Source organism: Xenopus laevis, chromosome 8L, assembly GCF_017654675.1.
Source record: "Xenopus laevis strain J_2021 chromosome 8L, Xenopus_laevis_v10.1, whole genome shotgun sequence".
NCBI classification, from domain to species: Eukaryota; Metazoa; Chordata; class Amphibia; order Anura; family Pipidae; genus Xenopus; species Xenopus laevis.
The window spans coordinates 109,098,076-109,115,252 of NC_054385.1; the positions used below are offsets into that span (position 1 = coordinate 109,098,076).

At 40.4% G+C, this 17,177-nt stretch overlaps 2 protein-coding genes across 2 annotated transcripts in view; one reads left to right on the forward strand and one right to left on the reverse strand.

The window, feature by feature from the left end:
• Positions 1-5,451: 5,451 nt before the first annotated feature.
• oip5.L (Opa interacting protein 5 L homeolog) lies at positions 5,452-13,937 on the reverse strand. Its single transcript, XM_018231255.2, has 5 exons — positions 13,709-13,937; positions 11,175-11,241; positions 9,283-9,405; positions 8,685-8,766; positions 5,452-5,832 (listed from the first exon to the last, which is right to left on the reverse strand). Exons 1-5 carry the CDS (start codon positions 13,935-13,937, stop codon positions 5,740-5,742), a joined length of 594 nt encoding a protein of 197 aa, XP_018086744.1. The 3' UTR covers positions 5,452-5,739.
• Positions 13,938-14,305: 368 nt separating this feature from the next.
• Positions 14,306-17,177, forward strand: part of nusap1.L (nucleolar and spindle associated protein 1 L homeolog) — a 22,047-nt gene continuing 19,175 nt past the window's right edge. Inside the window, exons 1-2 of the mRNA XM_018231254.2 lie at positions 14,306-14,544; positions 17,082-17,144. Of these exons, the coding sequence (XP_018086743.1) occupies positions 14,452-14,544; positions 17,082-17,144 (156 nt within the window). The 5' untranslated portion in view covers positions 14,306-14,451. The remainder of the gene's footprint in view (positions 14,545-17,081; positions 17,145-17,177) is intronic.

Below are 17,177 nucleotides of genomic sequence, written 5' to 3' on the forward strand. Positions count from 1 at the left end.
TACTTCAATACAACCCAAGCAAATGATCATTTGCCCCACCTAGTGGTAGATATGAGAATAGCACCCAAGCTGGAGAAAGCAGGTTCTGTCTATAGGCTGCTGCACTCCAACTTGTAGTAAAGAGTGACTGAAGTTTACCAGAACACGTCACATGAATGAGGGCACCTGGGCAATGTACATCATGTCTAACCGCATGTCATATTAAAAATTAAATATATAAAAAAAATCTGTTTGCTCTTTTTAAAAACGGATTTCAGTACAGAATTCTGCTGGGGCAGCACTATTAACGAATGCGGTTTGAAAAAAAGAAACTTTTTCCCGTGACTGTATACCTTTAGCCATGTAGTAGAATAAATACATTGCTCTTTAGTAAAATAATTCTATAGTCTCGTAAAAGAATTACATTCATGCATCTTGGTGTAGCAAGGTTAGAGTCCCTTCCATTATGGACCATAACACTCATGTTACTAGAAAGGGGACCAAAGTCTGTTGTGTGAACAAAGCTTTATATTGGATACAGACTATTGCTCTAAGGGAAAGTGGGGTGCATCATTGAACTGCGAGGGAAATATGTGAAGTGTTACTGTAACTCTAGGCCCTAGGGAATGCTATTTAGAGATCTGTATATAAATTATATATGTACACAGTATATTTTTCTAGTATTAGTAATGTGATTACGCATGACTCGATTGTGATGTTACTTCTATAACCAATATATGCATTTAACCGATAAAGCAATAGCAATTATCACATTTTTATTATGAATGTATGGCTGTTTTGTAAGGGATGGTGGAGACAGCTGTTCCATGTATGAGGAGGATACAGCAGGCTCTTCCGCCAGGAATAGGTTACAAATGTTTAGCTGGGAAAGTCCTATTTTGGCTCGGTACCTCACTGCTCCAGAGTCTGGAGGAGGAATAACATTTCTACATAATATAGTTATAAAAACACAACATCCTGGATGAGTTATGGTTTCCATTGATATGCTGTAAAACCTGAGGATAATGGTATATGGGATGTTTTGATGTCTGCAACTCTTAAAGGAGAAGGAAAGGTTAAAAGTAAGTAAGCTTTATCAGAAAGGTCTATGTAAATACACCAGTAAACCCTCACTATTTTGTATGCATGGGCTTCTGTATCAGACTTACTGTTTTCAGCTTAAACCTCCCAGGGCTTGGGCTTGAGCATGCTCAGTTTGCTCCTCTCCCCCCTCCCTTTTCTCCCTTCCCTGCGGTAATCTGAGCCCAGAGCTATGAGTGAGTGGGGACTCAGGCAGGAAGTGATGTCACACCAAGCTCACGCTGCTATACTAAACAAACAGAGAACTTGTAAAGCTGCTTACTCTGGTATGGTAACACATTCTACAGAATAAATAGTGTTCTAGCTTGCACTTTTGTACCTAATCTATTGACAAAAATCTGCCTCTGTATCTTTGCTTCTTTAAGGGGGGCAATTAAATGGCAGCTATCCCCCCCCCTCTTGTATTAGGGACTGTCTACTAGAACTAGTGTCCCTAAGAAGTGAGTACTTCATTCCCACTTATAAGAATGGAAAGTGTCTAATGCCTATACAGGGTGTCAGACTGCAAGGACTGAGGTGTAAAACAGTGGAGACACTCCCTCAGTATACACTGAATGGTTTGCTTATGGAACCTGCTCACACTGAAGGATGGCCTCCATCTATAGGCAACATGTCACCTCCAGCATTTACTTCTAGGGGCAGACAACACAGCCAGTATGTCATGAGGCTAATTTGAGTGGTTTATATTTTATAAAGGCTATAGCAAATGTAACATTGTCTGACACTGCCCCCCTAAAAAGATTTAGGCACCAACACTCCAGTCCTTCTGGTTGGACTTTGAGATGGATTCGAGAGTGAAAAACGGAAACACAAAATAGTTTGTATATATATTTTAGTGGAACTGCGCATTTTGAAGCAAAACTGTACAAAAGATTAAGTGTAGCAGCAGCTTGTAAGGGTTGCGGAGCATCATAATTCTTGTCCCGTATGTTGTGTCTGAATGAACAAATCCAAATACAGTGTATATTGTGGAGGTCAATGCTGCAATAATACTTTGTTCTGTTTTAGCATCAGTGACCGGCCATTAAAAATGTTTTCAGAATGAAAGAATAAGCCACGTCTATTGCAGTGAGCTGGCTATAAAGAGAAGGGCCTCGAACATATGTATTTAAGGAGTTAATATACCCCTTTGTTCCATGAATATGGATTGTGCTGAACATACATTGTGCCTGTTGTTTACTAAAACAATAAAAGTGAAACAAAACAGATACACCCCCTGTATAATGGGCTCATCTCTAAACCAAACCATGTACAAGGCAACAGGAGGCGTTTGTTTATACAGAGCTCATCTGTAGCTAAAATAACCAATAATTCTTGGGAAGACAGCAAGTGTTAGCCAAAAAAAAATACCCTGTTATTGTTTAATAGTTAAGAACACACTGAAATTAAAAAAAAATTGACAAATGTTGCAGAAAAGGCATGCATACATATCTGGCAAGCAGCATCTTTTTAACATTACATTTTTTTTTTATGCAGTGGTCAGTGGCTCACTAAGCTTGATATTACTCAAGTAAGTTATAGAGAATTGGGATTAGAAGTAGTAGCTTGAATTTGTGAGCCACAGAAAGTCCATTGGCAGGTGAATGCTGGATGTTTACGTTGAAAAAAAAATGAAAATCCAAACAGAATGACCTCCTTAGAAACACTAGCAATAAGTGTATTTTTGAATAAAACCACAGGCTTGTCTCTGAATAACTCATGTGTGAGAAATCCTCCCGACACTACTGTAGAGTAATGCTTTCATACCTAACTGAAGGTGGTATGGCTGATAAAAGTTAAAGGTGTTGGTTATAACTCGGATACCTGTAGGGATCCAGTGCTCAGTCGTAACTTGGATAAGAACTCTTATTTCCAAAAGTCAGACCACTTTCCCCCTTATTTTCAGGGGAGACATTCTTCTGAAACCGCTACTTTAGTAACAGGCTATTTGTAGTGCACATAAAACATTTAGCCAGAATTATTCTCAACAATCAGCCTTCATGTGAGAAAGTTAACGATTCGCTATGATTCTGTTTGCCCGTTGGCAAGGAAAAAAAAATTCTGTGATTCCTGGGGTTCAGTGCAGCTTTATAGTCTGTGTAGCCAGTGCAAAACCTTCTTATCTGCATCAAGTTGGCTGCACTGAACCACTTTAGGTGGTAGTAGCAGTTGTTCTAGAGAGTACACAGTTATACCAGGCTGGGTCTCCATCTATTCCAAGGCAGCTTGCTTATTATCTATGCACATGTGTTTATCTGGGAGGATGAATGAGTGTTTTAACAAAAATAAACAAGTACCTGTCATGATTGTATAAACTTTGTTAAAACTGGTTGTGTATAAAACAAAAAATGATCTGTGTTAAAATGTTAAGCAATAAACAGCACGGGCTGAAACGCACTGAAAACGTAACTGTTGTCCACATGCTTTATTTAATTCACCCTAAGACATAATTCCAGATTCTTTTCTATCATGTTAGTTGAGCAACATAACCTTTATTTACACTAAATTTATTATTTACATTTTGTTTCCTTCAGTCTTGGAATTACACAATCACAACAATGAGGCAGCAGCCATTTTGTGGACATGGTTATTAAGGCAAATTGTGTACCGTATATACTAGAGTATAAGCTGAGGTACCTAATTTTACCTCCAAAAACTGGGAAAGCTTATTGACTCGAGCATAAGCCTAGGGTGAGAAATGCAGCAGATTCTGGTAAGTTTTAATCAAAAAATTGAGGGTTTCTGCTCCCATTGGAGGTGCCGGCGTCTTGTTTTTGGATGCCGGCGACCATTCTTGGACACCTGCGACCGTTTCTGCGCTTGACCCGAGTATAAGGTTTTTCAGCATATTTTGGGGGCTGAAAAATTCGGCTTATACTCGAGTATATACGGTATCGCCTCAAAATCTTGTATATGCACCAGAATTTGCGACCTAATGCCCATGCGCAGTGTCCTACACAATAATAGAGCCTGAGGAAGGAGGGGGAATTTGAGGAGAGCAGTGACATTTAAGAATTGCTCAATGGAAAGTTAAAGTAAATGACTGCCCCTCCTCTATGCCTCAGGCATAGAGGCAGGGCAGGTAATATTTGCTTGACAGCTCAGATATTTAAACTGCTTTATAATAAGTATGGATCTTTTTGGTTAATTTGCAAAGGAATTTCATTATACAGCTTTTCGTGTGTAGGTGACAGGTCCACTTTAACACAGAAAATTGGAAATTACTGTGTGAAAAATTACACTAAAATGTTTAGGGAAAGGTTGCCTTAACATACAACATCAGCAAAAAATCAGACACCTGCCTGTCCAACTTTTCATTCCCAAGACAAGGCTATTAAATAGGTTAGTCCTCTCTCTGCTGCTCTCTACAACCTCTCCTTTTCTAGGAATGCTTTCCACTAGGTTTGGGAACAATATTGGTTGGATTTGCTTCCATTTAGCCTTTAAGAACAATAATTAGGCTGGGCATTGATTATGGGCATCAGACCAGACTAATAGGTGTTTGACCTCAGTCATGTTCTCAGTTATCCCAGTGGTTGCAACATTTACATCCAGTTCTATAAAGGATTTTTTCTAACCAATTAAATAAGCTAAGTGTGGCTCATATTTCTGATGGGCATTCTCTTGGCTTTTAATCAAGGCTCAGAACATAATACACACTTTAGATAACTGTACAAGTCTCAACATATTCTGTAAACGCACAATCCCTTCTAGATCAGACATTGTTAAAGGAGAAACAAACCCTTAAAGGATTTGGGTGTGTATTATGTTCTTATACCCCCCCCCCCCCACTAACAATGCAAGTCTCTAAGAAGCTATTGCACAAAGCAGCTCATATGTAAAACCCTGCTTCGTGTAAATAAATCATTTTCATAATAATATACTTTTTTAGTAGTATGTGCCATTGGGTAATCCTAAATAGAAACGGGCATTTTAAAAAATAAGGGCCACCCCCTGGGTAGGATTCACAGTGCACACAAATAAACCATATAGGTTAGGTCACATGAGCCAATTAACAGACAGAGTTCTGTCTTTTGTTTCCACACTTCTTCCTGTTACAGTTAGCTGTAGTATTTGTGGTCAGGTTTGGCAAGATTCTTTACTATGATATACAATCTGTTGCTTAAGTATTCATTTTGGGGGTATAGTTTCCCCTTTAATAAAAAAACCCTACCCTACATAACCCCCCCCCCGGCAAACAGCCTTAACTCTTTACTCACCCCTCCATGCAGTTCTGTCCAGCGGAATTTACGGGCACCACCTTTAGCCTCTTCAGTAATCTTCGGCATGAGACTGGCGCTACTGCAATTTTCGCGAGTTTCAGCGCGTGCAGTTGTCGCGAAACAGAAAATTGCTCCAACTGTGCATGTGCCACCGGTCTCATTACGATGATTTACGAAGAGAAGATGGCGTCCGTGAACTCTGCTGGACAGAATCTGCAGGGAGGGGTAAGTACAGAGTTATGGGCATTTCTCCGGGAGCAGCTAGGCTGAGGAGGATGGGTGTCTATATAGGGTGAGGTTTTTTTTTTATTAAGGGTTTGTTTCTCCTTTAAAGTGTACAAGCACTACTAGAATAATTTGGGTCAGGCCGCTGTACAAAAGCAACACTAAGCCATCTCCTTCCTCAATGCATTTAGTGTGGCTTGATGTTCGTTTTGGAGGCAGCCATCAGATCATGTCATGAACAGGCGGCAGTATTTTTCTCTTGCTGTAGAAGCTGTTGAGATATTTGTTCCATTTTGAGGTGCAGCTGCACCAGTTGTGTCTTCAGCTGGAAGAGAAAAATTCAGGTCAACAGCCCATTACTTTAATCATCAACCGGAATATCCTTACAGCATAAATAATAGTAAACAGGTTTCACATAATCCCATCATTATCTGATTAAACCCAAGGCAATGACAGATCGCTCACTTGTCTTTTGCAGAACTTTGATTAAAACCAGGGGGTAATTGCCTTTTCAATCTCTCCTGGCACTTACAGGGTTAAATTAATTCTGCTAAAGACAAAAGATAGTTAAGGAGCCTCTGGGAACATAAAGGGGTGATTCACGTTAACTTTTAGTATATTATAGAATATAATTGCAGTTGAATGCAAATGGATCTCGGATGAAAATTTATGCATTTACAGGGAGAATTTCCTGACACTAGGGAAGGAGTTAAACCCAACACATTTCTCTAATTTGGACCCAAGCAACCAGATTGCTAAAATTGCAAACTGGAGAGCTGCTGAATAAAAAGCTAAATAACGCAAAAACCACAAATAAAAAATTACAAATGATCTCGGAATATCACTCTACACCATACTAAGAGTTAATTTAAAGGTGAACAAGCCCTTTAAGATGCCTAACTTGGCCTGTATATCATCTTTAAACAATGCCCACCCCAAGCCAGTACAAGTATGGGATTAATTAGCTTTAAGAGTGCTTCCACAACCCCCAAATTTTGTATATGGGATTAATTTTCCGGAAACCAGTTGTCCAGAAAGCTCCCAATTTATGGAAAGCTGGTCTCCCATAGACTCCACTATATCCAAATCCAATTTTTTTTTAAATTTCCTTTTTATTAAGAATAATAATAATAATAATAATAATAATAATAATAATGTACCTTGTACTTGATCCCCACTAAGATATAATTAATCCTTATTGGAAGCAAAACCAGCCTATTTTGGGTTTATTTAATATTTACATAATTTTCTTGTAGAATTAAGGTATGAAGATCTAAATTACAGAAAGATCTGTTATCCGGAAAACTCCAGTTCCCGAATATTCAAGATAACAGGTCCCATATCTATATCTGCTCAGGATTCAGTTAGACATTTAGCAATCAAGGCAGAAGATCTCCTCACTCAAGGATCACACTAGACCAGTGGGTCTGTATGGGGCACTTGTGATCAAATATTAGATTATTACTCATATAGCCTACTTGGTGGCCATTTAACCATTGTGAGAAATACATATAATGAGCCTGCCCTCATATGCACCCACAAGGGTAATGAACTCGTAGTTAAAGGCGATGTAAAGGCAAAAAAAATATCCCATTTTTACTTTTTTTTTTTTAACGAAAAAGAAACCTATCACCAATATACTTAAAAATATGCTCCATTTTTATAAGAATAGATCAGAGTACTTACAGGTATTCTGTCATGATTTTTATGATGTTTTTATTTCTAAATGACACTGTTTACATTGTAAATAATTCACTCTACCGTGTAAAATTTAAATCCTAAAGCAGCAAGTGTATTTTTTAAGTTGTAATATTGGTGTGTAGGCAGCCATGTCAGGTCATTTGCTTTCTGAATGAGCCAGCACTTTAGGATGGAAATGCTTTCTGGAGTGACTGAAGTTTATCAGAGCACAAGTCACATGATTGGGGGCAGCTGGGAAACTGACAATATGTCAAAATCTGTTTGCTCTTTTGAGAAACAGATTTCAATACAGAATTCTGCTGGGGCAGCACTATTAACTGATGCGTTTTGGAAAACAAAACAAAATTTTTTTCCCCACGACAGTATCCCTTTAAAGGAGAAGGAAAGGTTAAAACTAAGTAAGCCTTATCAGAAAGAGCCACCTAAAAATACCAGTAAACCCTCAAAAAAAACCCTCAAAGTAATGCTGCTCTGAGTCCTCTGTCAAAAGAAACACTGCATTTCTTTCCTTCTATTGTGTACACATGGGCTTCTGTATCAGACTTCCTGCCGTCAGCTTAAACCTCCTTGCCCCGGGCGTGAGCATGCTCAGTTTGCTCCTCTCCCTTCTCTGCTGTAATCTGAGCTCAGAGCAGGGAGAGACTCAGGCAGGAAGTGACGTCACACCAAGCAAATACTGCAGCTGCTATCCTAAACAAACAGAGCTTCTAGAGCTCTTTACTCAGGTATGGTAAAATATTCTACAGAATAAATATAGCATTCTAACTTTCACTATTGCAGCTAATCTATTGGCAATAAAATGCCTCCATAGCTTTCCTTCTCCTTTAAGGTCAGGGTTACACAGAAATTATGGAGACAAATACTGTGCCATTGCTGCATTACACCATTTATTTGGATAAAATGGAGTCTATGAGAGACGGCCTTTCCGTAATTCAGAGCTTTCTGAATAACAGATCCCATAACTGTATATTAAATCTCAAAAAATTCAAACTTTTTTACCTGAAATTTCTAGTTTTGAGTAATCCCCTACAAAACTTGTTTTTTTTTCCGGGCAAAATTCCAACTCCGCTTTGATAAATAACCCCCTAAATAATACTGCAGATTTGTTTTGCCTCCAATGCATACATTTTAGCTCAGTTGGGACCAAGTACAAGTAAGAGTTGCCACCTTTTGTGGAAAAAAATACCGGCCTTCCTACATTCTTGATGTTTTTTCCCCTATTAATAACATTAGCATCAAGCATCATTTTTACCGGTCAGACCTGTAAAATACTGGCCAGGTGGCAACCCTATGTTTCAAGGCACAGTTTTATTATTACACAAAAAAAGTAAATCCTTTGGATTATTTAATTAAAATGCATTTGATGGGAGATGGCCTTCCCGTATTTTTATGGATAGCAGGTTTCCGGATAACGCATCCCATACCTGTATTTCAATTAAATTGTCCCTTTAATATACACTTAGAAGTAGTACATACTTGTGCTATGTCCTCATCGAGGCTTGTCAATTCAAAATGCATTTCATTTCCTGGGACCAGAGAGCTGGACTTTAGTTTGTAGCTGAAAGGAAAGAAATGTTATTGTCTTACAGTATTTAGACAACTTGTTGACCAGTTAGTTATTTGGGGAAAGTTGTACCAAGGTACTAACTATCTTCAGTAAACAAAAAGCCCCAGTCATAGGGCAGAGACACACGTGGAGATTCAGTCGCCCAGCGACAAATCGCCTCTTCTTCGAGCGACTAATCTCCCTGAACTGCCTTCTCGGCGGAAGGATGGCACTCGGATTGTTTCGTTTTCTGAAGTTGCCTCACGAGGAAACTTCGGAAAATCAAGCACTGCCATCCAGCCGGCGATTTCGATTCTAGCAGGGGAGATTAGTCGCCTGAAGAAGAGTCGCTTTGTCCCCGGGCGACTAATCTCCCCGTGTGTCTCTGCCCATAATTGATAAATGGATTCCAAGGTAATTAAATGTAGGTACAGGCACTGAACCCAAGTGCAGCCATTGTTTTAACCTCATTTTCTCTTTAGGTCCCCTTTATACAGCCTGGCCGGATGATATGCAGATCTGACTCACCAGAGAATATGTTCTTTGAGGAGACAGAACAAACCTCTCAGGTAGGCATAAGCCCGAGGAGCAGAGTAAAGGTTGAAGCCAATATTGGTCCCACAGGAACGACAGATTAAAGGGTAATAGGCACTGGAAGAAATAGATAGTACAGGAGATTACGTCTTAATCAGCCCATTGAAACAGACTATAACTAAAAAACATTGACGCAAAACCTATTTTATACATGTGAAAGATGGTAGCCATGTCTTTAATAGGGATGCACCAAATCCACAATTTTGGATTCGGCCGAAGCCCCGAATCCTTCGGGAAAGATGAATACCAAACCGGGATCCTTAATTTGCATATGCAAATTAGTGGTGGGAAGGGGAAAACATTTACTTCCTTGTTTTGTTACAAAAAGTCACGCGATTTCCCTCCCCTAATTGCATATGCGGGCAGAAGGATTTGGCCAAATCCTGCTGAAAAAGGACGAATCCCAAACTGAATCCTGGATTCGGAGCATCCCTAGTTTTTATGCAAGGGAACTTATTGCTCCTCAAGTCGGGGTGTTAATCACAGCAGTCTGTGGTATTACTTGCTATTGAGACATACATGCCTTTCCCTATTTCCTCCTCCATTCGTTCTAGGAGCAAATTACAAAACTTCACAGTAAAGATCCCTATAAATCCCTGTTTAAATGCATTTTGGGCTGATCATAGGGTGGCCTTTTCTCATGCATTAAGGTTTCATGAGAATGAAAATACAGGTATGGGACTTGTTATCCAGAATGCTCAGGACCTGGGGTTTTCCAGATAATGGATCTCTCTGTAATTTGGCTCAAGTCTTCTAGAAAATCATGTGAACATTAAATAAACCCAATAGGCTGGTTTTACTTCCAATAAGAATTAATCTTAGTTAGGATCAAGTACAAGGTACTGTTTTATTATTACAGAGAAAAAGGAAATAGTTTTTAAAAATCTGGAGTATTTTGATAAAATGGAGTCTATGGGAGACGGTATTTCTGTAATTCAGAGCTTTCTGGATAACGAGTTTACCGATAAGGGATCCCATACCTGTACAGAGAAAAAGGAAATCATTTTTAAAAATTTAGATTTGGATAAAGTGGAGTGTATGGGAGAGACGGCCTTTCTGTAATTCAGAGCTTTCGGCACAACGGATTTCTGAATAACAGATCCAATACCTGTACAAAAAAATGATTGGTGTGCCTCTTAAACCTGAGGGAAAAACCTCCATAGGAAGAGAGCAGCTACACAGACTCAACATTCCAATGTGTTCTTGCTGAATATGAGTTGGGCAAGTCTCTCGATTGTTGGGCTCATGGTGTTTCACCAAGTTATGCCAAACGTTCTTTCATCATGTCAACAATATGAGAACGACTACTGATCCGGCAGGGCTGGTTCACCTTTAAGTTAATTTTTGTTATGTTATAGAATGGCTAATTGTAAGAAACTTTTCATTTGGTCTCCATTTTTTTTTTATTTTTTTTTTTTTTTTTTATAGTTTTTGAACTGTGCCTTCTTCTAACCCTTTCCTGCTTTCAAATAGGGGTAAACAAAAAAAAAAAAAGTTCTGTAAGGCTACAAATGCATTGTTACTTTTTATTACGCATCTTTCTATTCAGGCCTGTCTTTTATTCAAATCAATGCATGGTTGCCAGGGTAATTTGGACCCCTAGTAACCAGATTGCTGAAACTGCTAATCTGTTGAATAAAAAGATAAATAACTCAAAAATTAAAACAAATTGCAAATGGTCTCAGAATATCACTCTCTACATCATACTAAAAATGGACTCAAAGGTCAACAACCCCTTTAACATGTGCAAACTCTTTAAAGGACAAGGAATCCCCCCAAATCTAAAACCTGGTCTATGCAAGTTGTACTATACCATGCACACTCACCAGCCTTTTAGGTTACCATCCACCACAAAACGTACCGACTCTCCAACGTTTAAATCTTCAGGGACTCCTTAAAATAAATAAAAAAAAGGTTATTTTCAGTATATAAGCAATAGCTTAGTCCATTCCAGTATATCCCTTCTTCTGCATGAAATGTTTAATGTTTGAACATACTTTTTGCCTGGTTTAATGAATAAATATGTAAGGTTTATATTAAGGTTAATAGTCTTAAAATGCAAATATCTTCGAAACCACTAAAAATAGAAAATGCAAAAAAAGTGCTCAGAGAAGCAACCTGATTAAAGGTCATACACAGGCACATTTTATCTCTGATTCAGATCCTTCAGTCAGAGTCTGCAGCTTACCTGTCCGTGTATGGGGCACTCCGATGGGGCTACCTAGAAATTGAACTGGCTTAAAAAGAACTGGCTTAAAAAGATCCCATTTAAAAGAGACAGAAAGTTAAAATCTTAGGGGTGGGTGCCAAGTATTAGGTGCCCCATCCCCTAGAGATTGTAATCGCTTGCCTAATACCCCAGGCCAGTGCTCCTGTTAGCATAAAACTGCACCAGCCCTGTCTACTTATGCGTAGCACCCCCATCACCCTGGCTACTTCTGCGTAGCACCCCCATCACTGTGCCCTTTCCACTTTCTTGGTGGCTGCGTATGTTCAGTGAAAAACGGGCTTTTCTACTCTGTGTAACCACCCGGTGGCCCATGGTACTCACACAGATGTATCTCAGGCTGGTGCAGTTTTCTGCTAGTCTAGAGTATTAGGCACATGATTTAAAAATCAGGGGAGGGTGCCAAACGTTAGGCCCGGCCAAAACAAAGAAGACTTCTGCTTTTTGTTTAATTGTCTAAGGGCAGAGACACATGGTTAGATTCGTGGGGGGGGGGGGGAGATTAGTTGCCCCCCAAACTGGCAATCGGAGCACTTCATTTTCCGTAGTTGCCCGAAACTTCCTTGTGAAGCGACTTCGGAAAACTAAGCAATCTGATCGCCGGCGTTTTTAATTTTAATTGTAGCCAGCGGGATGGCAATCGCTTAGTTTTCCGAAGTCGCCTCATGAGGATGTTCAGGGCGACTACGGAAAACAAAGTACTCCGCTTGCCAGTTCAGAGGCAGTTTTGGGAGATTAGTCGCCCTGAAGAAGAGGAGATTTGTTGCCGGGTCACTAATCTCCCCGAAACGGACCGTGTGTCTCTGCCCTAAAGGACAGGGCCAGAACTAGGGGTAGGCAAAGTAGGCGCCTGCCTAGGGTGCAATCATGGGGGGGGGGGGCACATTTTTAAGGGGACTTTTTTTCAAACCCTGGTTTGCTTTGCCTTTAATAGTGTATCAATTTTATAAAACCGCCTGTTCCAAACCCCTCTTGCCCGTGATTCGTACTGCGGGCAGCCCTCTTGGCTCCTGCTGGCAAAAGTACATATTTGGGGGAAATTTTGTGGATTTTTTGGCTGCTGCTGGCACAGGTACAGATCGGGGGCAAAATGAGGGATTGGTTTTACTGTTGGCTCAGGTATATAGGGCAATATGGCTGCTGGCACAGGTACACATGTTTGTGGCAATATGATGGATTTTTGGCTCCTGATGGCACAGGTACAAATTAGGGGCAAAATGATGAATTTTAGCTGCCTCTGGCATAGGTACTGATTGGGGGCTAGGAAGCAATCTGAGGGTTTGACTGCCGTTGGAACAGGTACAAATGGGGGCAATATGATAGCTGCTGGCACAGGTACATGGGGCAATATGAATGGTAAGGTGGGAAATGGACCGCATGGGGGGGCACTGATTGAAGCATCCAAGCGCTGCCTGACCCAGCTACCAATGAACATTTTCCTACATAGCAAGAGATCCAAGTAAGGTCTCCAAACCAGCAGATCCAGTTCTTTAGATCCTTCAGCTTAGGTACAATATGGCTTTCTGCTTCCCACACTAGTTGTGATCAAGACCACCCTCGCCTTCCTAATCCTGCCAAACTCCTGTCCAGACCTTGTGAGTACAGTTAAAACCTCCTTTTGATTGGGCCTATCTTTTATGACTCAATCTTTCTATTCAGGCCCCTCCTATTCATATTCCAGTCTCTTATTCAAATCAATGCATGGTTGCTAGGGGAATGTGGACTCTAGCAACCAGACTGCTGAAACTGCAACTGGAGAGCTGCTGTATAAAAAAACTAAATAACTCAGAAACCACAAATAATAAAAAATGAAAGACTTGTCTCATAAGATGACTCTGTACATCATAACATTTAAAGGTAAACAACCCCCATATCCAAAGTGGCTGAAGTACATTGGGAGGAAGGCAAATGCTTTCGTTTATAGACAATGTGCTGCTGTAATAAAAGGTCCAGCGTGTGCAAGTTCTGCGACCCACAGCAACCAATGACATACTTGCTTTTAATCAGCTGACCAGCGAGTGTGACGTATAAGGACTTGTTGCGCACGTTCAGTAACCCACAGCAACCAATAAGTTACTTGCTTTTAATCAGCTGACCAGCAAGTGTAACGTATAAGGACTTGTTGGGACTCACGCAGGCAGGCGATGGCACCCAAGCTCTTCTCGTCCCCACACACACTGAGCGAGTCCCCCAGCACCGTGCAGCAGTTCTTACATAGGAAAACCACCTCAGGTCCGCCCGAACTACCATTCAACTTTCCACGCGATACCGCAGGGTTGGTCAGTTGCAAATTCACCGTACTTTCGCCACTGGTCTCCTGCATTCTCACAACTTGGCGCATTAACCAAGCGCTCCCCGCCATACGTTCAATTGGGATTTATAGTGACGTTTGTCAAATCTGCGCTCTGATTGGCGAACAGGTAATTCTGATTGGGTTACTAGCGACGTCAATCAAGAAGAACCCCTCCCTTTGGTGTTCTGACTGAAAGAAAAAAAAATAATATTCCCATCTTCACTGTCTCACAATCTGCGTAGATGATTAAAAAGTATATGCTTACTCATGTAACTGCTTTGTTATTAATAGAATAAAACAAGACTCAAGTAGAACCGCTGGAAGCATAAGCGTTTCTTCCCAGCCAATGAGAGGGTCGCAGCAGCGGTGTCCAATCGAAATCGATACTACAAGTTGCGTTGATTGGAGGCTCACTCTGCTTGAGCGTTGATTGGCTAGAAATGACACGCCGCGAGCCAATGATAGAGCAGAGAAGCTGCGTTTGAGTGAGAGCCGTTAGCTCGCGCGCGTACATTCAAACATCAGTTTTGTTGTCTGCAAACTGGAGCTCGTGGGACAAGACAGGAATCGCGACATTGGGACTATGGACGCGCCGACTTTATCCGAACTGGAGGGTCTGCGCTACTCGGAACTGCAGAAGCTGGCCAAGACTGCGGGGCTCAAGGCCAACCTCAAGGTAACCAAGGGGAATGTAGTGAGAGAGAAATCTGGATTGGCTCGTTACTTACTAGTTTCCTGCTATTGTTCTCACTCATTTGGCAAATGTGTCCTTATTGTTACTGCTCGCATGGGAAGAACCTTTAGCCACCAATCAGACATTCCTTTACCTGAGGGGGACCCAAGCCACCAATCGGTTATTTCCATTCCTTTATCTGTGGGGGCCCTAAGCCACCAATCAGTTATTTCCATTCCTTTATCTCTGGGGCACCCAAGCCACCTATCAGACATTCCTTTACCTGTGGGGGACCCAAGCCACCAACCAGACATTCCCATTCCTTTACTGTGGGGGACCCAAGCCATCAATCAGACATTTCCATTCCTTTACCTGAGGGGGACCAAAGCCACCAATCAGACATTTCCATTCCTTTACCTGAGGGGGACCCAAGCCACCAATCAGACATTTCCATTCCTTTACCTGAGGGGGACCCAAGCCACCAATCAGACATTTCCATTCCTTTACCTGAGGGGGACCCAAACCACCAATCAGACATTTCTATTCCTTTACCTGTGGGGGGACCCAAGCCACCAACCAGACATTCCAATTCCTTTACTGTGGGGGACCCAAGCAGTGAATGACGGGGGTGAACACCTTGAATTAGTATTAAAGGGGTTGTTTTTACATTGTTCCCCAGAAATGTATTTCTTTTTTCAATTACTTTCCATTATTTATTTTTTTACTGTTTTTACAACATCTAAGTTTAAAGTTGAATGTTCCTGTCTCTGGTGTTTCAGTCTGGCAGCTCAGTAATTCAGGTGCAGACTCTGAACTGTCACAATTTTGCAACATTTAGTTGATACATTTCTCAGCAGCATCTCTGGAATATTAACAACTATTGTATCAATGCCAATAGCTGTCTGTAATGAAACTCAGAGATTCTGCTCAGCAGGGACAAAGATAAGAAATGTATCCACTAAATGTTTCAATTTAGAACAGTTAACAGGGTCGGCAAACCCCTCTCCCAGGGCTGCTTCAGAAGATGAAAAATGATACTTTCCACTTCAATATTCGAAAAACGGTCACACATAGAAAACAGAAAGTCATTGGAAAAGTCCTTATTTCTGCTGATCTATCTGAAAACAACTAGTTGTTTGAAGGTGAACCACCCCTTTAATGTACTATAGCAATTATTTTTGAATACAGGTCAATATTTAATATAATCACCCCTCATTGTGTCCCCCATGGGAGCTGCAGGCTTACACAGCACACACTCAGGATGGGGGTAAACAATGGGGGCATTGACATCAGTGTCATTGGGCAGGGTTTTCTCTGGAGTAACTGTCACTAGTGGAGCAGGGCTGAGTCAAACCTATGAGAGCAGGGACCTAAAAGTCACATTTGTTGAGCAGAAAAATTAAAAAGCTGGAATAAAGCCTAATTTTTAAAACACTAAGCAAATTTGTGTCTCTGTGCAATAACCCACAGCAACCAATTACATTTTTGTGTTCACTGTTCTACTTACAACTGGGCAAAAAAAGTAATCATTTATTGGTTGCTATGAGTTACTGCCCTGGTGCATCTTTGTCCAGTGTTAATAAATAAGCACCAACAGTTACTTCTGTTAAAGGCCAGCTGTTACCCTAAAATAGTTTCTCCCACCAAAGGAATGGGCTAATAGAGCCCACACTCCAGTTGTGGGAAACAGTAGTATTTTTTTTTTATTTCTTAAATTCAACCTCCGAAATGTATCATTGGCTGGGACAACTGATACATTTAGAATCCCTGTGTTTCAATTGAGACAGAGTTGATACAATAGTTGCTAATATTTCACAGATGTTACTAAAAATGTATCAACTTATGTAGCAAATTGTAACAGTTTAAAATCAGCACCAGAGCTATCCTGATGCAGGAACATTCAATTTTTAACTTCAATTTTGGGAAACCGGTAAAACATAAAAGAGGGAAAAGCAACTGAAAAAAGTCTTTATTTCTGGTGAACAATATTGGCTGTTGGCCATCTCTATTCCCAGTACCAGAAGGTGTGGTGGGCAGAAGCTATTCTGTATCATTTATGTTGTATAAAATGAGAATGCAGATGTGTTTAGAAGCTGATACTTAATTTTTAAATCTTCTGTTAAGACATGCAGGCTCTTGTATTGTATCAAATTATCTTTTAGCTTCAGGGCAGCTTGAGTTCCCTCACTGGCACAAAGTACGGATGCCACACCTGCTGTTCTTCTAGTACAATAAATGCAGCACTGTCTGTTTCACTAGAATCTGTAATGAGAAACTAGAATAACCATACAAAGTACTACTGAAACATGATTCGTTAACCTGTTTGTGGGGCACCGTATAAAAAGAAAAGTTCTGACCTGAATGCTGAGTACTCATTTCATTGGTGCACGTATTTTCTATATATTTATTATAGTACAGGTATAGTTGTGAAATACTGATTCATGTATGAACTGTACATTATTGTCATTTTATACAGATGAAATGGGCTTTTGCTCTTCATTTACAATTTTTCTCATTTTTCTTCAAATTTCTGTTTAAAGGCTGATAAACTGCTCAAGGCTTTAAAAGTGCATTTTTACCCAGAGAGCAAAGATGAGAGTCCGGTAAGAAATCTCTACACACAAATTTCCAGACTG